Source organism: Phoenix dactylifera, chromosome 4 (genome assembly GCF_051530095.1).
Source record: "Phoenix dactylifera cultivar Ajwa chromosome 4, Ajwa_hap1_PhDact_Kaust_v1.1, whole genome shotgun sequence".
Taxonomy (NCBI): domain Eukaryota; kingdom Viridiplantae; phylum Streptophyta; class Magnoliopsida; order Arecales; family Arecaceae; genus Phoenix; species Phoenix dactylifera.
In genome coordinates, this window is record NC_143193.1 from 7,781,856 (window position 1) to 7,804,282 (window position 22,427).

General features: G+C 37.0%; 1 protein-coding gene and 2 pseudogenes across 1 annotated transcript; all 3 read right to left on the reverse strand.

Moving 5' to 3' along the window:
- Nucleotides 1-1,133: 1,133 nt before the first annotated feature.
- On the reverse strand, nt 1,134-14,218 carry LOC103721282 (U1 small nuclear ribonucleoprotein C-like). The gene is made up of 5 exons (XM_008811423.6): nt 13,783-14,218; nt 13,646-13,688; nt 7,541-7,582; nt 7,180-7,453; nt 1,134-1,775 (listed from the first exon to the last, which is right to left on the reverse strand). Exons 1-5 carry the CDS (start codon nt 13,788-13,790, stop codon nt 1,468-1,470), a joined length of 675 nt encoding a protein of 224 aa, XP_008809645.1. The 5' UTR covers nt 13,791-14,218; the 3' UTR covers nt 1,134-1,467.
- Nucleotides 14,219-17,538: 3,320 nt separating this feature from the next.
- LOC149753629 (uncharacterized) lies at nt 17,539-18,781 on the reverse strand (annotated as a pseudogene).
- Nucleotides 18,782-19,487: 706 nt separating this feature from the next.
- LOC148703689 (uncharacterized) lies at nt 19,488-20,789 on the reverse strand (annotated as a pseudogene).
- Nucleotides 20,790-22,427: the final 1,638 nt, after the last annotated feature.

Genomic DNA, 22,427 nt, shown 5'->3' on the forward strand with positions numbered 1-22,427 from the left:
TTTTATGTAAAACTTTAAATTGAAGTTTTTCTTCAGCAGACTTTTTTTTAACTTTTGAAAAACAACATAAAATATTTAAAAAAATTTATCAAACAACTCAAAATCATCCCAACAAAAAAAACTTTTGCCGCTCCAAAAGCCATGTCAAATGAGACCTAAGCCAACATAGCAAGTAGAGATGGAACAAAATAAGAATCCTCCGAAGCCGACAACCCCTACCATATTAACCTTTAGAAAATAAAATCGGCAAATGCTTTCTCATTAGCAGTACCCTCAATCTTGACGTTAATAATTACATCAGCTATGCTCAGTTAAAGTTACTTAAAGCTGAAATCTAGCAATGCTCTTTGGCTATCCTGCAGCCAACAAACATGTGGAAGGGCCCTTCAAAACTTAAATATGAGGATACGCAAATGTCATCCCAATCAAATGGCTTGTGTTACAAAGCTCTACCACGAGGTTTACAGAATCACAGACGTACCATAAAGCGAGCTCAACAAGGCCCCGCATGCACATTTCCCAGGCATTTTTGCAAACGTCGCTAAGTTTTTGAGAAGGATCATCTCCTCACGTCTACGAAATCTGAGCAGTGAGCTACAGAATCAAAAGGAAATGCTAAACATATCGACTGCCCTCAACATATGAGCATTTTGAACCAGGATATGGAATGTTCCTACGCTGCATCCTGTAATTCATCAGAATGGAGGGTCTACCCCTCGCTTTCCAAGCTTATAGAGGCCTCAGCCAACGGCACCATCATCATCCGTTAGTACTTTGTGATAAATATATACCATCTGACCCCAACAGTGGCTTTCGCTTACCAAGGGAAAAAGGAAATCACAATACAACAGCTTAAGAGCATACACATATAAACCTTCAGTGATCCGAGGGGGAAAAGTGGTGCCAAGCTAATTGAGTGCTTATTGTCATTAAAAACTTCTGTTGCTGCAAGAAGGAAATACAAAACTCTGATGGATTTAAATCATATTTTCATCAAGCAAAAGTGGCGCTTCCACAGCCTATAATCATAGGAGGAAGAGAAACAAGCCTGCAGTGGGAAAGATTTCTGAGTTGAATATGCAAAAATTTGCCTTCATCATTAAAGCAATTCGTCCATTGAGAACCTTTTGCAGTAGAACTAAAAAAAGAAGTTTTTTTTTCATTAATCTTTAAAACTGATGTCAAAGGGCAAAAGCACCTATTAATAAGAAAAAGAGTACTTGCGCAGTATCTCCACATTCAACTTCCATTTGGATAGTAGACCAAATTGGACTACCTTCAACAACCTCTCCCAAGCCTACCTTGAGATACAAATCTAAGCGCACAGATTCTGACTGCATATTATAGCTGGCAATGATAATGAGAGTTACTGAAGAGGTGAAGCAATTACCAGAACAGATACCTTCTGTAACACACAAACCATAGAGCACGAAACAAAGTAGTACCACCAAAAGGTATGTTTGGAGGTTAGTGGTTGGTCTCCGAGGTCGGAGCATATGAAAAACCATCCTTTGTGGCAGCAGCAGTAGCAGGTGCAGGAGGCGCACCAGTAGGTGTGAAGCTTGCAGTTGCAGCTGATGATGGATTGGCTTGATACATAACAGGATTGATCAGAGGGGCAGCACCATTTGAGGTGGCGGTCGTTGTAGCCCCGGAAGCTGGAGGTGCCAATGTAGGAGGTCTAGGAAAGTTGTGCATCTGCATTGGCATAGAAGTTGCACCAGGTGGCATAGCAGATGGAGGATAAGTTGGAACATTAGGGGCAACACCATAACCTGCCAATGCCCATACGAATTGAATTATGTCAACTGACATATACTCAGATGATATCTTGATATATACATCCATAAATTATACTAGTAGCTCATGTATAAAAAAAAAAAAACACGGAAAAAAGTGTCTGAAGGCAGATTCAAGGAGGAAAGAACAGAAGAATGCTTGTAAAGTTGGAGAAAAAGAAAGAACATCAAAATTTCCTTAAAGATGCATAATTTTCTACATTCTTTTTTTATTTATTCCCCAATTTTAATGCAATTTTCTTGCCTTAGGTGCTCAGTAAAATGTTTGGGTCCCATAAAATTACTATATCCAAAAAAAAATTCTAAGAAAATCAAACATGACTTACCAAAGGCAAAAATAACAAGGACATAATTAGAAAGTGTGTTAAAAGCTCCACCAAACACCAATTAATCTTAAAATAACAGCAAGAAATGTCTGAGCATATCATGCCTTCAAATATGTTGTTTATAGCTCCAATGCCGACTCATGTCAAAGAAAGAACATCAAAATTTCCTTAAAGATGCATAATTTTCTACATTCTTTTTTATTTATTCCCCAATTCTAATGCAATTTTCTTGCCTTAAGTGCTCATTAAAATGTTTGGGTCCCATAAAATTACTATATCTAGAAAAAAATTCTAAGAAAATCAAAAATGACTTACCAAAGGCAAAAATAACAAGGACATAATTAGAAAGTGTGCTAAAAGCTCCACCAAACACCAATTAATCTTAAAATAACAGCAAGAAATGTCTGAGCATATCGTGCCTTCAAATATGTTGTTTGCAGCTCCAATGCCGATTCATGTCAAATAGAAACTTAGATATTAAATAATAATATGCAAATAAAGCATATTGCAATTGAAATTAAACATGATGCCACAACTAGCCCTTCCAATTCCTACATCAAAGATTGTACCATTAACTATACCGACTCCTAGGGCTGCTGGGAATTTGAACCCAAACCTACCAGCATAACCCCACACTGGTCAGGTACAGGTTATGCAAGAGAGACCTGCTGATGAGTTGTGGTCATATTCAGGTCAACATGCTGAAGCCATCAGGTCAGGATCCGGTCAACATGCTGAACTCGTTCATTCACCATATATATTTATTAAATATATAGTTAATCTAAAAAAATGCTGGATACACAAATCCCTAATTCCTCCTTTCCATCTTATCTCTTCTTCTCCTTCTTGTCTCTCCCTTTTCCTCTCCTCATTCCACATCTCCCTCTCCTCAACTTCCAGATCCTCTCTACCAGCCATCTCCTCTAGTCAAGTCCATCTCCCAATCCCAGTACAAAGCCTTGAATCTACTCAAGGACAATCCCAACAGTGAGATACATGCCGTGGGCTATTGTAGAGGAAAGCATAGCTACCTAGGTCGCTGGGTGCCATGAATCAAAACTTATGATGCCAGATAGCTTGGCATGAAAGCTAGGGGGAGGATGGGATCAATTCTTAAGTTGCCCTCAGCATGGGGGCTGGTGAGAGGGTGACAACAACGTTGGATCATGTCATTAGTGGCATAAGAACCAACAAGAGGGCAAGACCAGTGCTGGATCTAGTCAATGTTGGGCCAACAAGAGTGTAAAGTCAGCATTAGAACAGGTTTAGCAGGATAAATTCTATACACCATTGGCAATCAGGAAGATGAGGCAATGAGGAAGAAAGCAGTCATCCAGCACACAGGTCAGATATGGGCCGGCATGGTCAACTCACTGATAGGTTCAAGTCAAAGGGTCTGACCTACTACCCCAACTCAACCGCACATTCCCACCCTTCTTCCCACCCAGTCCTGCCAAAAAAAAGCAAATAAAATTCAATAAAAAGAAGCTGTATCCTGCAAATAGAATTAGCCCATGTCTCTTCAACATGTTATATTAATTATTCATAGAAAAGCAACCTGTTTAATTCCTATTGAAAAATCTGTAAATTGAATTCCACCACCCTAAGATAATCTTCTCAACTAATTCCAAAAGATTATGCAATCAGATCTTATAGAAATGACGCATTTCCTTTCTTATTCCAAACATGCCATTTAGTAACTTGGAAGACTTAAGTATTTCAACAAAACATTATTATTTGATGATGTAACTATCCCAACAAGGAAAACAATATGAAATTATGAATACCTTTAGCCAGAAAGTAAGACAGGCCTTTCAGTCTCCAGAGTTGTGATGGGGACTCAATAGTTTCTCATGATGAACTTAAAGGTATACATGTTAATGTTGAAAAAAGGATGTGTAATCAAAATAAAACAGGCAGCACTAGGAGATTTATCCAGTCAAAGGAAAAGGGGATTCTGGTACAATTGGCCAGGTGGATGTTTTATGTTGTGGTTCTCTCCTGAGGAAGCAGGATCAATGATTTAGTAGCATAACTTCTATTTCCTGAGCTCCTCTCTTTCTGTATTTTGGAGATGATTCCCACAAAAAATTAAAGTTGAGACTCCACTAGATTGTAATTATTACTAAACCTAGTAAATTAGAATGAAATCATTTGTTATCGCATTACCCTACAAAATCAGGCTTTGAACTAAGAAAACCCAAGGTTGGAAAATCAGCAGATGTGATCACATCCACAATCCAGTGGGGCAGATTTCCACCCTGGACTAAAGCAAAAACCACAAGATTGGGAGATAATGAGAAAAAGATCCCTTGTATCTTCTTACTAAATCCTGGCTACCCACCTCCTCAAATATCAAAAATGGTGTTCTGCCTTCAACAAAATCATGCTCTGTTATTACCATGACATAAAAGTTATCCTAACTCAGGGTTCCTATGGAATGCATGCAGGCTCCCTCATATGATAGTATTCCCAATCCTCCTACAAGTCTACAACATTATTCTAGACAGGCTATTAGGCTCGCCTATAAAATGCTATGAGCAAGTAACAAAAAATTACATTAAAAGTTCAACCCAAACTTGGTTAAAGGCTTGTTTACAAATGAATGAGTTCTAAAATTGATATAACAAAGCAACCTGCCATGATGGGATATATTTCTATTAAGTTTGCGGTCAACTATGAAAAAAGAACATGAATACAGGATAAAGATACGACTCGTTACGGATAAGTGGATACAACAAATTGAGAAAAAGTAACGTATGATGTGGCTAGGATATGTAAACGAGTATGCATGTATATATATATATATATATATATATATATATATATCATCAAAAAAGAGTATGTATATGTGTGTGTGTGTGTGTGTGTGTATGTGTGTGTATTTTACACATACATGCATGCATATATACATATATACACATATATATATGAATCTAAAAAAAGATAGAGCATAGTAGGCAATTGAAATAACATAGCCTATCCTTCATATTTTACAAATTAGTCATCATTCAAATTTGTAAAACATAACCCATATTTCATATTTTAAAATTAATATCATGGATAGAAAACTGACCTTTCCTCTCATGTTTGGAAGTATCCAAGAAGCATCCAGATTCCAGAGTATTGTTTTTAATTTTGAAAAATAGACACTTAACAAAAGTATCGGGCCCATATCTAAAAAGTATCTAACTAGCATTCATATCTGAAAACTATCCGATATGATCATGGCATGTGTTTTGAAGTATCCATTTTTCATTAACAATTAAAGTTGCCAATACTAGGTACAAGTTGTATAATAAATTCTTCATGTCATAATAAGAACAATACATAGTCAAATTTGCTATCTCATTGATCCCATAAGCATAGTTGTCATGACCATTTTAAATTTCATCCACAACAGATCATTTTTCGGTCTAGAAATACATAAAAAATTGAGGACAATTATTCTGAAATTGTCTTGATGGTATGATGCAATGTCCTCTGTCTCGGTACCGGATCTCATACCGGTACCATCCTATTATAGTGCCGGTATGTGGTACGGTACGGTAAGGTTCAATGCACCGAGTGTCGGTACAGTACGAAACGGTAAGGTTTGACATTTTGAGTGTCAAAATGGTATGGTACCAAGTACCATACATTTGCTACAGTTCAGTATCAACCGATATGACAAACCTTGGTATGATGATATCTTAAAAGTATTTCACAACTTTACCACGTCACAACCTCTAGCTATGTGATTTACTTATTTCAGGTGAAACTACTAGTTTTTTTAAAAGATTAGGTACAAGGAAACTTATTTCATACAAGAAAAAAATGGAATTACTCTCACTGTCAACAACCCTATTCTAGAAATAAGATTGCAAGTTTGACCAGAATTTTATTCCAGACACAATTATTCAACTATAGCATCTGAAATCAATTGGAAGTTTCTTGGTCTTCTTGTAAAACAATCAAGGTGTATTTCCTTGTGGTTTAGAAGTGCCAAATTGAAGAGGCTTTTGCTATAGCTTTAATAGTACAAGATTTCATTGTGTGTCAGGTTTAATAGCTGGTACTCAAGAGAGAAGCTTTTCACTGTGGTGCCACCTTCTATTGCCACAAAATCACAGTCGTATCTCCATATTATACGCATGTAAAAATATACAATTATATGTGTGCATGTGTGTACATATGCATGCACATATGCATATATGTATATCTATATACATATGTACATAGATGCTTATATCTTTACCCTATATATAAAAGCAGGATGGGAATCTTTTATCATCCTCCACTCCCACTCTTTGTTTGGCCTCTACATTATATTAATTGCTTGATCCCATCCTCTCTCCCCCTCTCCCTAATCCGACACTTCCGTGCCACAAGTTTTCATCCCATGCTTCAAAATAATGGCTGTTATAATGATATAATGATTTTGGCTCCCCTTCATTATATTTATATTATATCTAATATTGAGACAAAATATGATGGGTAACAGGTTATTTAATAATTTCACTAGTATTTTGGCTCCCATTATGCAGCATGTTCACTATTTTTTCAAAATATTTTTTTCTAAATTCATTTTTTCAAATTTTCCATCCAAAAAGATTTGTACCATCTGAAGACATTTTTTTATCAAGCAATAATTTATACAATAACATTGTTATTTGTACTACAACATTGTTACAGCGACCTTTATAATAGTTATTACTTTAATATTAAATAACTTTAAATCTCACACAATGGGGAAAATACCGATTTGTCATAACTGTATTCTTCTTTTCCTTCTAAGCGAGACAGAGAGGGAGGGAGGGAGACCCCACCATACTAAAATTACCCAAGTCCAAATTTTTGTAAAAATATATACAAAATGCCTTACTTCTGCATGCATGTATTTTGCATGTTAAAGACAATTCAGAAAGTATGACCCAGCCAATCACAAAATGGGGGCAGCCAGATCATCTAGAGTATTCCAAACATGAAACAACTGAGCATTCCTATTTCTCAAATCACAGTGTTATCAGCACAATCAAGCAATAGAAGAAACCAGCAAAATTAAATCAACACACCGGCAAATGGGCGTGGCAAAACAGGAGGCCTAACTCCTGGTAGCAATGGTGAGGTCATAGGCGCCTGAGAGGATGCTCCAGCAGTCAAGATAGGTGGAGTTAAAACTGGAAGGCGGGGCCTCTGAGGGTTTCCCGGGAGGGACATCAGGTGTTGGTTAAAAGTTGCACCCACTTGGAATGCTGCAGCCTGCCCAAGATGCTCTTTAATTCTTTGATCAATTAAGCTTTGAGTTTGTTGCTCCTCAAATTGTTGATAATATGAACGAACATTTGCCTGAAGTTATCCACAAATTCACAAGATACGTTAAGAAAAACAGTAGCAAGAGGGAGGAAACATTTCAAAATAAGGAAGCATTAGAACCTTGTGTTTGTAGCCAGCGTTATGTTGTTTTCTGACCGATGGCTGCACCATTAAGACAGTAAGAAAATGAAAGATCTCATGTTTGACGATACAAAATATAAGATGGTCAAATGCTGGACTACTGCAAATGTAGAGGCTCATTTATCTGCTAGGCAGAAAACTAATAGAAGCTAATGAATGATTAATAATAGCAAGCAGGTTAAAAATGGGGTGACATTTTCATTTCGCTCCAAACTGAATGCAGGAGAAAATACATAAGCTTGGTAATGCTTATTGAGCAGATTGACATTGCATAAGTTCTACACTAGAACAAAAAACAAAGAAAAAGTAGAACATTCAAGCCCAAAGTTAGAGAAGCATCATTATTCATAAAAGCAATGGAGAAAAGAGAAAACTAAAACCAGATAACATACTGACAAGCATATAGATACTGCCTTACCATTTGAATAAACATAAATAGCGCAACAATCTATAAAGTGATTATTGTTGTAAATAAGATGATGAATCATAAAAATTAATGTTAAAGAACAAAAACAAGATAAGGATTGCTAAATATACATTATTGATGGTTCAAACTACAAGGCCCCACCCATAATACTAATAGAAAGCTTATTACAAGGATTTAGTGTAAATTTAATAAGAACAACTCCTTAGAGTAAATGAAGAATCAATTCATTATTTATAAAATTGATCATTGAAGTGATAAGTGTATGTTTGCTTAACTGCACTTTCAAACATGTAACTTCTTCCCAGATCTTCATCAAGGAACAACTCATCTAGTTGTCTAATGTTCAGAGCTTCTTTTTGACAGTTATTTTTCAGAGATACAGTTAAAATATATGATTGGTTTTAGATTGAAATAGTACATGACTAGAGAAGATTGAACTTTCCCAAAATTGCTCCAAGATAAAGCCATGTGAAAAGAAAGACAGGCTGCAAGACAGGACTAAACAGCAATGCAACCAAAAGACCATCATCCTAGATGAATCTGGCACAAAAAGCAGGGCGACAGCATATTCATGATCTCAAACCTAATCCATTTCTATCATGGAAACTGCTGCCAAACTCTATGGCCTAACTAGTGTCAAAATCATTCACGTACTGTCAAAACCACTCAGCAACTCCGTAGTCCATGCTCGACATTCTATAAGTCCCTTCCGGCCAAAAGGACTAGAAAATGGCATGTGAATGATATTTTGTAACAAATCATTTAAAATTTTCCAGTCAGTAAAAGTAATTTGGAAGAAGAGGATCAGCAGACCAAACCTAGGGCTGCACCTCATTCACCTGAATCCTGAATTAATTGGACATGTCTTACAAAAGCTAATTGAATTGTGAAGAGAAGGTGGGGGGATTCCACCTTGTTTTTCCTTTATTATTACAGAAGAAGCCATTGAGCCCTATGACAGGTACATAATTTATTGCTAATAGGAACAGAAAAAGCAATATCTACAAGAGGGCTTGGATCTAAGTGTGAACATTTGCAGTCCAAATGATTATCTGCGAAGTCGTAGAAACCTTCTGTTTATGACAAAACTGTAAATGAGTTTCTTTATGAAAACATCTGGCTCCTGCCACATCCATCCTCCTGAAATTTTATTCTGTCAAGCCACAAATATCTTTATCATATTAAACCACACTTACATTTTCATTGCCATCCATCTCCTTCAACCTGCAAAGCATGTGCTTGAGTCTTTTCTTATTTTAAATAGAAAAAAGGAAGTCCTCTGACTGCTTAAACTCACTCTCATTCGGATCCATCCCAAACAATCAGTCCAAGCTATCTGTTATCACTGAATACTAGCATAATCATAATGGCTGACACATTAAACAAATATGAAAGGACAATGCATTTATACATCGTCTTGCTTCTCAAATAGAAAAGTTCCTCCAGCTTCCGAAATGGCTTCCCCATATTAGACACTCTTCCTTGTAGATGAGATAGGACAAAACTTTACTTGACAACCATTATTGAACCACAACCACTTACCAAAAACTGATTTAATTCCTTATGAGAACAAATGCCTACTTCCTCCTAAATGTTTACAAACTCTCTCCTGACTACCTAATACCCATCTCTCCGAATATGCAGGTATTCATCTAATTGATCAGACCCATTAGTAAAAGATAAAAAAATCTTAGACTTCTTTAAAGGAAAGGGTATCCATCGGGAGGGGAAAAAAGCCTTCTCATGTTTTTAATCATTGATAACCTATGTAGTGATAGTCTATCCAAATCCTTATAATACCTTTTAAGTTCTAGTATTCTTGTGATCACTTTTCTTTGGAAAAATATTTCAATCATATGTTATTGGAAAAATTTAAAACTATATTTGATTGTTACTTAGTAATATCAGTGATTTTGCTGCACCAAAGAGGCACCATAGTATACTACACATCGAAGCCAACTTTTTCTAGTGCGTAACCAAAACCAAATCAAAGAAACAATCCTAGATGATATCAACATGAATAATCAAGGTCAGATGGACTGGTATGACGAGCTCGTATCAGCCAGGCAACAAGTTTGGAATAGTACTGGACGTACCGTACTAAGCCATCTGACCCATGGAGAGGGAGAGGGAGAGGGAGAGGGAGAGGAGAGGGGGGAGGAAGGGAGGGAGGGAGGGAGAGGAGCTTATGGAGAGGGGGGAAAGGGAGACGGAGAGGGAGGCAGAGAGAAAGAGAGAGGAAGGGAAGGATAAGGGGGCTTACGGAGAGGGAGAGAGGGAGAAGGACAGGAAGGGAGAGAGAGGGGGGGAGGCTTACCTCGAGGGTGAGGGCGCCACAACATCAAAGAGGGAGGAGAGAGTGGGAGCTAGAGAGTCCTCTTGAAGGCTCTAGAAGATTCAATCAAAGTGCGGGAGGGGGATAGATGAGGGTTTTATAGACCGAACCAACCCGATAAACCGAACCGTCCTAATTTGGTGTCAGTTCGGTTCGATACAGGCCAAAACGCATGGTTCGGTGAATGTTGTGCATAATAGTACTCTTGCTCTTGGTGGTTCTATTATTTTTGGATTCTCATAACAAAAGTACCAACTAAAGCCTCGACCATCAAGAGCCACAATGTCCATGCACAACTCTGAGTTTCAAGGTAGTTCTGCCACAGTAGCTCCATGACAAGGCTCCTCCATGCCACTACATTATCTTGCTCCTCAAGCTGAGATTTTAATGCGCCACACCACTTCCACAATCAAGCATCACATTCAAATGTATTGACTCCCACTTCACCCACAATTAGACATGCTTGCCAGGCGGGCTGGGCTAGGTTCGAGTCGGGCTCAACTCCAGGTATGACTAAAATTAGCCAGACCTTCGGACCTACTTCCTAGGATCGAGCTCAGTAGCTTTGAGCTTCGGACTAGGCCTCGAGCTTTTTGGACCATGTGGGCTGCGGTGATGAGAGACGAGTTGTAAGGCTAAAAGAGTCAAACCAAAGAGGAGAAGAGAGCTTTCTGAGATGTCAAGATGCAAGGGTTTGGGGAATGGCAGTGCGAAGCGCCATTGCAAGGTCCTCCCTCCTCTGAGAAAACATCCATGACGTCTTACATGGCGAAGCAGCATGAAGCGCATCAACGACCTCATCAACAAGGAAATGAGAGGTGTCCTCAAGATCTTCCTTGAGAATGTCACCGGCGACACCATCATCGACACCGAACATGCCCACTCGAAGATTGTCACTACCATGGATGTCGTCTACACCCTCAAGCGCCAAGGCCGCACCCTCCACGGCTTCACATCCTTGCTGCTCCTGGATCCCATCTCCTCCCACTATCGATTGCAATCCAACCTAATGTCGTCACAATCCAGCAAACCCAAACCAGTTTTCCATTGTCCCCACCCCTCAATGCCGAACCCTAGAATGATTTAGAGAGAGAGAGAGACGAAGGCAAAGAAAAAGGAACTCGAGCTTTGTGATGGAAGAGGTTGCCATGATAAGGAGATGCCATAAATTGACATCGAAGTGGGCTAGGGCATCAAAGTGGGATAGGGTGAGGTGAATATGATATATATATTATTTCTATATAGATTACGGGCTCGGGCTGGGTCGATGTAAACCCGAGCCCAACCAGTTTAATAGATGGGCCCAGATTTTGGGCCTGGTCCAGCCCATCGAGCTTAAAACCTAGGCCCAAGCCTGTCCAAAATGCTTTGAGCTCATGCAGGTTACTGATTTTTGACTAGGTCTGCTTACGATGTGCTACTATAAGTCATGAATGCTCTCTATACGCAAGAAAACCATGTCTAAAACTATTGTTTTTTAAACATATGCCATGTCTATCTTTGTATATGAGGAAACTATGTCTAACACTTGCTTCTTTAGGTCCTATCATTTTGATTTATCATCATGTGAGGATGTTAGCAGATTATGTGGATGAACCTCATAGTAGTTTTGAGTGTTTGAACATGTCAGATAGCTAAGTAGCTCTTCACGGAATCTGTATCATAACTTCCTCTCATAATATTGAAAGATTCACAGGAGAGTAGTAGTATGAGAGGCTGGCACAATAAACATGGATCAGTAAGTCAGATTTACTTGCCTTGTTAATGGGAAATAAAAGAAGAAAACTCCAACAGCCCCAAGTATATCAGAAGAATGAGCTCTTTTATTTACATCGAATATATCAAACTTTGAAAGGAGTTTGACCTCTAACTGTCTTGAAATGTCAAACATTGTATTTGCAAACTTAAGAAAGAAATGTAGAGCCCACTCTAATTGAAGACACCCATCTCAGCCCAAATTCTAATCAAATCATCCTTAAGTGCTTCTTTATCTAGAACCCTAAAACTTCTAACCATTTACAATGCAGCAAGTATCAACAAACTGCTGCTCAATCAAAACTTAGACCCTGTTTGATGGTATTTCACAGACTTAAAACAAAGCCTTGGAACCTTCCATTTCTACAATCTTTATTGCGTTGAATTGTATTATCGGAACGACCTTCAAGCATCCTCAAGCGTGGCATTTATCTAGCTCCTCTTAAAACTAGAACTAAATAGTTTATAAATATTTATCCTTAAAGCAGAGTTTCATGAACAAGACCTTGACCATGAAATGCAGTTCCTAAACATTAATCCACAAACTTACGGCAATGAACAAGCCATTTCAATAACTCATGAAATTCTTCAAAGCTCCAGCCGCCACATGCTGCAGGTCATTCAATTAGTCCTTTTTTCTCATATATGACAAGTTTTTAAGTCATGCATAAACTTGCTGACAACAACTTCCTCTCTACAAATAGTATAACAACTTCTAATGTTATTCGATAATGCATAGTTTCTTAAACACATACTTGCAAGCTAGACTATGCAAGGGTTGCAAGTAAACAAGAGTGACAATTACTGCTAACAAACATGATCCAAATTGAGTCACTGCAAACTGCTCAGATTTTCCTCAACAATTAGGAAACTCTTATCAAAGGAAATAGAGAAAAAAGTAAGGTAATCCTTCATTACTATATCATACCTAAAAAACCACGCCTACTCGTCAACAAAAGGGGAAAAAAGAGTTAAATGGGAGGAAAACCTTAAATTTTGTCTCTAGCAAACCACTCCGAAAGGAAGAGCAATAATTATTTTTCACTTTCTTGCAAACCTTTATATAACCATTCTCTTATGCTTCCATTCAAAAACATAATGTGGCAAATCCAAAGTTTATTAATTTCCACCTATCCATAAGAAAAGATTCCATGATTTCCAAAGCAACCCACATATTACAGATAAATATAGAAGACATCTAAACTAGCCATAAAAAATCAAAGAAACCTAAATTGGAAAAAAAACACTGAGGTATTAATTTATCTACCATCACATCAGCAAAATAGATAAATAAATAAAATCCATGCAAAATATCCAAAAAAATTATAAAATACTTAGCCCTTTGCATTCAAAAGGCGATGTTTCAAAGACAATAATCATGAACACCACTACAAAACTCCTCAAAACAGCTACGAACCACACGCTTTTCGGCTATCATCATTTCCACTAAGAGGTTACAACAAAGGACCCAAACATCAAGAATTAAACAACATATAACAAAAAGAACAGTAACTGCGGAAAAATAAACGGAATGAGAAGCCACACACACGCGGAAAAAAAAACTTACCGAATCGTGAGTGAGATAAGTGTCGCAGTAGTCGCAATAGTATCTGAAAAACAAAAGGGAAAAAAAAAGCTAGAGAAGATAAGAATTTTGGGCGAAAGATTCGAAGACGACGGGAATGGGAGAAGCGATCGCATTACCGAGGCATGGCGAGAGGCACGGATCGAGCTCCTCCCTTTGAGATCAAATTGAAAGCGAACAGGGGGCGAATCAAGGGTTTGGGAGACGATCGCGCAGAAGTGGAAGAACCCTAGTTTTATTTTGGGTGGCCGGGCTGGCGACGAAGGGATGGCCGAGAGAAGAGAAGGAAGCAGTGCGCCACTAGGCTGTCAGCGGAGATCGCCGCCGGGAATCAGATGGCGGCCGCGTTGGGGAAGGCGATGATGTCGCCAGAGAGAGCGGGGTGGGGGGGGAGTGCGCGGGGTAAGACGTCGATCTCTTTCTCTTGATCTGATTTATTATTAGCTCCGGGTACAGCCATCTAAGGCTCTAAGCCGACACTGCCTGAGCCGACATTGCCAACCAGAGCAACAAAAACGAAAAGCCAAAAAAAAAAAGCACGCCTGTTTTTTACTCTTTTGTAAGCCTAGTTATGTATAAAGATATACAAAACTCGCCTGGTTTACAAAAAGAGAAGAAAGAAAGTACGGCCAATAAAAAATAAAAAAATATTTTATATTTAGTTGGAGATTTTGAATGAAAAAATAGAAAAAATAATTTTTAAATAAAAATATTTTTTATATTTTATAAAAAAAATATATGAAGAACATGGTAAACTCACTTTATCATGAACTAGAAATTATGGTTATTTTTTTACGAAAAATATTCTTAAATCATTATGATCTTCTTAATAGCTATTTTAATTATTAATTTTAAATAATAAAAATATTATTAAAAAGTATCATAATATAAAAAAGTTATAATAATTTTAATACAAAAGTATACTAATAACTATTAAAATTTACCAAAATATAAAAAAGTTGTCTTATTATTAAAAATTTCTAGCACTCTAAGAACTCAACCCAATAAATATTTTTAATATTTACATTTAAATATTTTTGATATAAAAATATTTTTAAATATTTTAGATTTAAAAAATTAAAAAAATATTAAAAATTATGCATGTGATGTTTTATAGGTATTTTACACAACTTTGTTAAGGGCATAACAGGTATTTTATATATTTATTAGAAAAATAGATGCTCTGCCAAACATAAGTCACTCTGAAAAATTTATTTTTCATGTCACTTTTTTATGATCAATCAAGCATGCAAAAATTATTTTCTTAGTTATCATATATCCAGACATCAGTTTTCTAAAAAAATATTTTGGTGAGATAAAATTCTTTCCGCAAACCAAATGAATCCACAAAGCAAATACATCTAGATATTTCAGTAAAAGCAAAATCTAACAACTTTCGTGGATATTCAGGGATTCAGGTGACTTTGCTGCCATGGTCAGCTACAAAATCGGTAAGCAGTCTGCTAGCAGTGTATAGCATTGAAGTTAATAGCTACAAAGCTGAGGCTCCATATAATAAGAAGCAGGAGAAGATAATCTTCCATGTCAAACTAGTATGTAACCTACATAGCGTGGCGGGGTTTACCTAAAATGGGAGGGAAAAAATTGATACCTTATCAACATATATTTTTTATAATAAAAATACTAATTTCTTTTAGCAAATGAACTTACATTAGTCTTAATGTTCATAGCATATCACCACGACCTTGTACAGACTGGTGTTGAGCAGAAGAGGGCTAGGCGCATTCAACCCCAGTGTCTGGATTGCCAAGTGGACGAGACGGTGGATCATGTTCTGTTCCAGTGTGTGCGGGCTTGGGGTCTGGAGGCTCGTCGAGATCCTGCAGAATGCCTAGAGTCGGATGGGGTCGTTCCTACAGGCAGTTTGTCGGTGGTTCAGTGCCCCCTAGATGCACCAGATGGCCATTGGAGCGACATGCACAGCTTACCATATCTGATTGGCAAAAAATGCTTAAACTTTTGGTGAGAGCAGTCTATCCCTAAGGTTCATCATGGAGCGCGCTCGGGTACAAGCAGCAAAGATCACTTACTCAGGCTTAGCACATGGGCCTTTGATAGCTTGGGACACCTAAGGGGCTCGTTTTGCTCAGGCAGCGCTTTATATGGTGTTCTTCATTTAGGAGGCTCCATCTCCAAGCTTTCTCAAGGTCAACTTCAATGAATCCGTGCTAGACGGTGGCAGGAGAGGAGGTGTTGGGTTTGTCATTATGGGCCTGAACTCTAGGGTAGTGGCTGCTGGTGGTTGCCAGATTTTTGATATCTCGATTTCTGGAGCAGAGCTGTGGGCGGCTTGGGCTAGTCTGAGCCATGCTCGGCATGTGTTATAGGCCAGCTCGATTATATTAGAGGGTGACTCGGCCACCGTGATCAGTTGGATCCAGAGTGGCCCGAGCGGCGGTGGAGGGGGACACTCCTGCTTTAGGATATTTGGACTATAGTGAGTGACGCTGTGGCCTTTCAGGCTAGGCATGTATTCAGAGAGGTTAATGGAGTTGTGGAGTGGGTGGCTTCTTATGTGGCCTATCACTCTGGGGGTACTTTATGGGCCGGAGAGGAGAAGTTGCCGAGAGCACTCCAAGACTTGTTGTTTTCCGATTTTATTAGGTATATCCATACTCGAACTGTATAAAATGCCTGCTTTAGCAAAAAAAAACTGTGAATAGTCATGATAACTTGGTCATTTATCAGGATACGATCAATGCTCGACAGCTGGTTGTCCACATTGGGATTTATTGAATCCCAAATCCTTGCTAGTCTGACTTTTATTTTCCAATTGCATTTGTCCAGCGATAAATGCGATAGCAAATTGTATTCCATATCTCTTGTAATTTTGGTTATATATATATATATATATATATATATATATATATATATATATATAAAATAAGATATGCATAAGAGAACTATGAAAGTAGACAAAAAATAATGATATTTGATTATTCACAATATATTAATATGTAGTAAAGAATTATCTGAAGGTAAGTTGGAAAAATTTCTCGATAAATAATATTTTTTGTATAATTATGAAGATTTATACATTCATTTTTTATTAAAATCTTGAGCTCCATATGTGATGTAACTTGTGAAAGTGAAACATAAAGCTGACCATGAGCAAACACTAGCCTAGGTAGGTATAATCCAATTGTTTTCAATGTTTGACCTTGACTTTTGTTAATTACCACGGCATCACGAAGTCTCACTAGAAATTGTCCTCTTGAAAAAGCGACCATTTTGGTTCTGTTACTTACATAATAATACGTGGAATGTAAACTTTGGTACCAATATGACTACCAGTGATGATTCTTGCATCAATTACTTTGGTAGTTAACAATGTCATTATTAATCTAGTACCATTACGAAGGCCTGCACTCTGATTAATATTTTGCAACAACATTATTGGAACACCTATTTTTAACTGCAAATCATGATGTGGAATACTGTTAAATTTCAAAGAGTTTAGAAATTCAACAGGATAAAGAACATTTTTGGCGGCAACATCTGTCGACATTCTGCAGCTTGCATCGAAACTCAAAAATACTTTTTCTTCATCCGGTACCAAAGAAAGTAGATACATGTTTATCTCATCAATAGTTTCATTTTTAGGTGTGATGATAGCTCTCTCTTCTAAATACATAGAAGTGTCATAGTTTTCTTCAAAATTTGGATAAGCTGCAGGTTGTCCGGAATCTTTATAATCTTTGTTAGTTTTTATAAACAGGTTGTCTAAAATCTTTATCCAAGTTGGTTCTTCTTCGTCTTCTTCTAGTTTAATAGTAGGAGCTTTTCCATCACCAATATCTAGAATCCATCTACCAAAATTAGCTATTGATATCTTTGATTCTTTATCCAAGTCATTATTTAACAATCGCATATATTTTTTTCAAAACAAAAAACTTGCAGTAATCCCATAAGTATGATCGACTTATCGATGCATCAATTGTTTCTGCTCTACTTCCTCCAACAACAACAAAAAGAACTTGTCTAAAATCTTCTCCAAGAAGCACAAATTTTCCACTGAACAGTTTATCTTTAGTACTTGAATCTCCTTTTTCCAAAATATCTTGTAAAAAACTATCAAGTGCTTCAAAACAATTTTTGTGATTCATAGGAGCTTCATCCCAAACTACTAAACTTGTAGAGTCAATTAGTTTTACAAGTTGAGTACCTTTTTTTTATTTTACATGTAGAACGTTCGTCAACCTGAATTGGTATCTTGAATCTTGAATGTGTTGTTATAACAAAAGTGATGCTATGCCAGAAGAAGCAACGGTCAAAACAATTTTTTCTTTAGATCGAATTTTTGAAACTATTGTTTGGCAAAGATAGGTTTTTCCTGTTACTCCATGATCGTATGCAAAAATAATCCACCTTTGTCTTCATCTATAGCATTCAAAACAGCATCATAAATAGTTTTTTGTTCTTCATTAGCCTGCTAAATAATACCAAGTGTTCTTGCTACAGTTCATATACATCATAATCTAGCTTCTTTCTCAATAGTCTATTATTATTTACTTCTTTTGCTATAATTCTATTGGGCATTGGAAGAGAACAACAATTCTTGTTAAATGATTTCTCTAGTTCCCACCAAACATAATTCTTCACCTGCGATTCTAAGATTTGTAGATTAGATAGTTTTAACATGTTTTTTAACCTATAAATGATATCCTCTGCAAGAATTTTGCATTGCTTTTTAATTAATTTACTCGGATCAGCTACTTCCTTGTAAACAACTAAGGTTACAAAAAGTTGTCTAAATTCAGATGTTGTTGCCCAATAGGAAGCTTCATCCAATGCTTTGTGCCATTCTTTATCATCACCTAATAAACCAAGTGCATTACATGCAGATTGGAACGTAGGATGGATAATACCATTTACAACCCTGATCTCATCATAATTTCTAGATCCTTGAATCACATTTAAAAGCATTCTTAAATAATATAATTTACCAGAACTGGGATGAACATAAATAATTTTGCCAATTCGTATTTTTTGTTTTCTTCTTGTCCAAATCTTGTCCTTAGAATTCCACGCCCATTTTGTAGGAAACTTTGCATAGGTCAGATTTCGAGCATCTTCAAAAATTTCATTAGTTTGCATCCATTCTGTAAACGTTATTTTTCTACATCTTTTGTTGCAACAACGGATGACAAACTTTGACTTCCATGATAGGTAATTCTGTTCATATAGGGGAGATGCACAACCAGTCGCTTAACAGTTGGGTCTCTAAAATGAATATCAAATTGAAATAATCTCCATATAGCTTTGTATGCTGCCAGATATCTACAGTCTAAATAAGGTTTTAACTTCATCGACTTGTTCATATCGCCGCTCACCAGTGACACTATTAATTAACACATTTTCTGTTATAACAACTCTCACCTTAATTTACATGCTTAAACAAATATTTAATCATTGTTGATTTATTACAACATTCAACATTTATGTGTGCCAGATAATGTATGATTAGATCCAAATTATGTGGAGCAACAAATCTGTTATCAAGTTTAATCTTGTTTTTCATAGTATATCGTTCATCATTGCTTCTCCTATAAATAGCAAGTCCACTTTCATCAACTGTTGTCTCATTTTGAAATTTTTTTGGGAAATATTTTGAACATTGTCATTTGATCATACATGGAGATTTAGGATAGTCTAATCCACATGGACCATGCATCATAAACTTAACATCATTTTCATATCCAATTGGATCAGTAGTTTTGTCAAGTATTCCGACTCTTGAAAATTTATGTTCTGGATCTAACCAAAGCAAGATATGAACATGTGGTAAGCCATGTTTCTAAAATTATATTGTGTACAAAGCTGCAAATAACATTAAAAATATCATATTAGAATATCAATTGCTATCATATTCATAAATATGTACAGAAAAATTAATCGTAAAAAAAGAACTTCATACCCCCAACTATTTTTCCAAAATGTTGTTTTCTCATAATATCTGACATCAATTCCTCAAGTTTCATTTTAAAAACTCTGCTAACAATATCCGGTCTATCTTCGAGTCTTTGACCAAGAATTAGATTCAAAGCAGCATGAATTTTCAGCCATTGTGCACTGCAAATAAATGTGATAAATAGATCTGGATGCCCATGCCATCTGCAAATAGATATTGAATCTTGATAATTTTGATGTTATATCTCGGACCGCCAATAAAGCTTGATGGTAATATAATCCTTTTTCCAGTTGCAGCCCCATCAACATCACCTCTAATTACTGCATCTTTGTGCCTTGATAAATTTCTGATCAAAGATTTGTTTGATTTCTTCTGATGTAGTCCAATCTTTCTTCTTCAATGCATGAAAAAGCATCGACTGTATATTGTTGAAATTACCTTCCCCCCTTATTAAAGTTTTTCCTTTATTGATTCTCTGCTGTAATCTGTAAGTATAAAATTCTCTCATGATAACATACTACCTCATAATTGAATATTTGCATGAACATTCTTTATATTTGATATCAGTTCTAAAACCATCCTCCTCACCAAATGGAAATAAGATCGGGTACTGCATAACCATGAAGCTAGGATGTAAGTCACTGATGTATTTCAATCCTTCTATTTTAACATTGGCTTCATCTCTCTATCCCTATCTCTCTTTATTTGTGTTTATATATCTTATTTGATTGGCTTGATCGTCGAGATTTACTATTATTGTGATTGTTAGTATTTATTTTAATTTGCCATTATTTTTATAGACACCTAATTTACCCCTCCCTCTTAGGTGTTGATTTTAATGGCATGGTCACACTTGCTTGCCATATCTCTTTCCCTCCCTTGAATTCTCTACCAAGTTTGTTTGATGAAGTGAGAGTTTGAAAAAACATGGTTTAGGCTCTTCTAGTGAGTGAGACAGATATGGTGAGGCTCAGTACGGGTACAAAAGGTTGGAGATCATACCTCAACATTGTTGGCATTGCAGCTATTAGATCCATCCTACTGATTCACAAAATTTGCCTATATACAAGGAGCATATTTTACCCTTGGATGATTGATTGAAAAAAATATACGTACCATATCAATCTTTTCATATGGTATAGACCTCTTTTCATTGCATTTTTTTTCGTATGCTATGCTTTTACTAAGAGCCATGTCGGTTAGTTTTGAATAGGGCTGGAACTAGAAATGGGCTCGGACTAGCTCGAGGCCCATCATGTTCGGTCGACTTCGAGTCAGGCTATAGGCTAGATTTGGAAAATTTTGGACTAGATTTGGGCTTAAATGTAGAGCCTATGTATTTTTTGGGCTAGGCTCAAGTAATACCATTGGCCTAGCTTGGGCTCGGCCCAAGCCCGAGCTCGAACAAAGTCCAAAATGAAGCCCACATAGGCCTAGACCTAGCCTAATATATTTCCAAAATAGGCCAACCTCTTAGTGGCTCAATCTGACTCTTTACTATTTTACATTACGTGGCTTGACTGATTCACAGGCTTGTCGAATCCGCTAATTGCTAACCTCCCCATCCTAGAAATCTCGAAGGCTCGACAACTTGTATGCCTTGAACGAAGTCTCTCCTCTTCACTTCACAACTCCAATAGGGTTTCTTCTCTCATTCTCCACCTCTGCAACCTCTCCATCCTCGTCACCTTTGGTCTGGTGTGAAAGCCATTCCCTTTGAATCGTGTCATCGTCCGTCGCTATTGCCTCTTGTCGTTCTCCAGAATTTGCCCCATCGTTGATGGCTAGGTTCGGGCTAGGCCAGTTTTTGGCCTAAACAGAAAATTCAGGCTGGCTCAATCAGGTTTGGGTTAACTGGTCTGTGCCTAGATTTTTCAAAAAAAAATGGGCCTAAGTCCAACCCTAAGCCCCAAAAAGACTTGGAGCATGGCCCGCCCTAGCCTGGCCTATTTCGAGCGGAGGTTCAACTAAGGAGCCATGTCGGTGCACTCCATGATCCATGATCCAGGTAGCATATTCTCCTGGCAGCACCCACTTAATTTAGATTGAAGGCAGCTCGCTTGAGTAGGATAATAGATTATATGTGGATGTCATTGGAGGCTTCATAGCTATCATCAAGGTGCGACTTCAAGCTTGCATGACCATATAGCCATATAGTAAGTTCCAGAATGACATGAGTCGTTGTTTCAGTAGCATGTCCACAAGCTTCATACGTGTGGGAAGTACTGATGCCTCTGATCCATGCAATAAGTCCCTCTCCAGTAATCAATGCCAAGCAAACTTCAACCAAAAAGTGCCACCCATGACAGGCCAAGAGGTATATGAATAGTTTCTTGCAGGGTTGAAGCAAACTGCTGGCAAGGCTCATTTTGTTTCCACATGGGCCCTATTTCTGATACATGGACCCTGTGGTTGGTGGTTGTTATCCTAAGAAGTAGGAGAAGAAGAAAAAGAAGAGAAAAAAAAGAGTGGAGGAATTCTTTCTGGAATTGTCCTTATTTAAAAATGACAAGTAATTTCCTCTATTTTTGATGGTGTTATTGCATATTATATATATATATATATATATATATATATATATATATATATATATATATATATATATATATATATATATATATATATATATATATATATATATATATATATAAGATAAAAGGAGGCACGATCAACTCGTGCTATAATTATCTAAGTCAAAATTTTCGAAGATGTACCATCCAAGGCTAGAAATTAGAACCTCTATTTGGTAAAAAACAAGGGCAACGCCCTAATTCACTGTGTTGTACATTGAATTGTAGCCTGCAGGTTATCCTTTTTTTGAACAAAATGATA

What these genes read in the sequence shown, in the direction of transcription:
- LOC103721282 (XM_008811423.6), bottom strand. An exon ending in CTTATCTCACTCACGATTCG is followed by an intron (nt 7,583 to 13,645) that starts GTAAGTTTTTTT and finishes TTAATGGTGCAG; the next exon opens with CCATCGGTCAGAAAACAACA. An exon ending in ACGCTGGCTACAAACACAAG is followed by an intron (nt 7,454 to 7,540) that starts GTTCTAATGCTT and finishes GGATAACTTCAG; the next exon opens with GCAAATGTTCGTTCATATTA.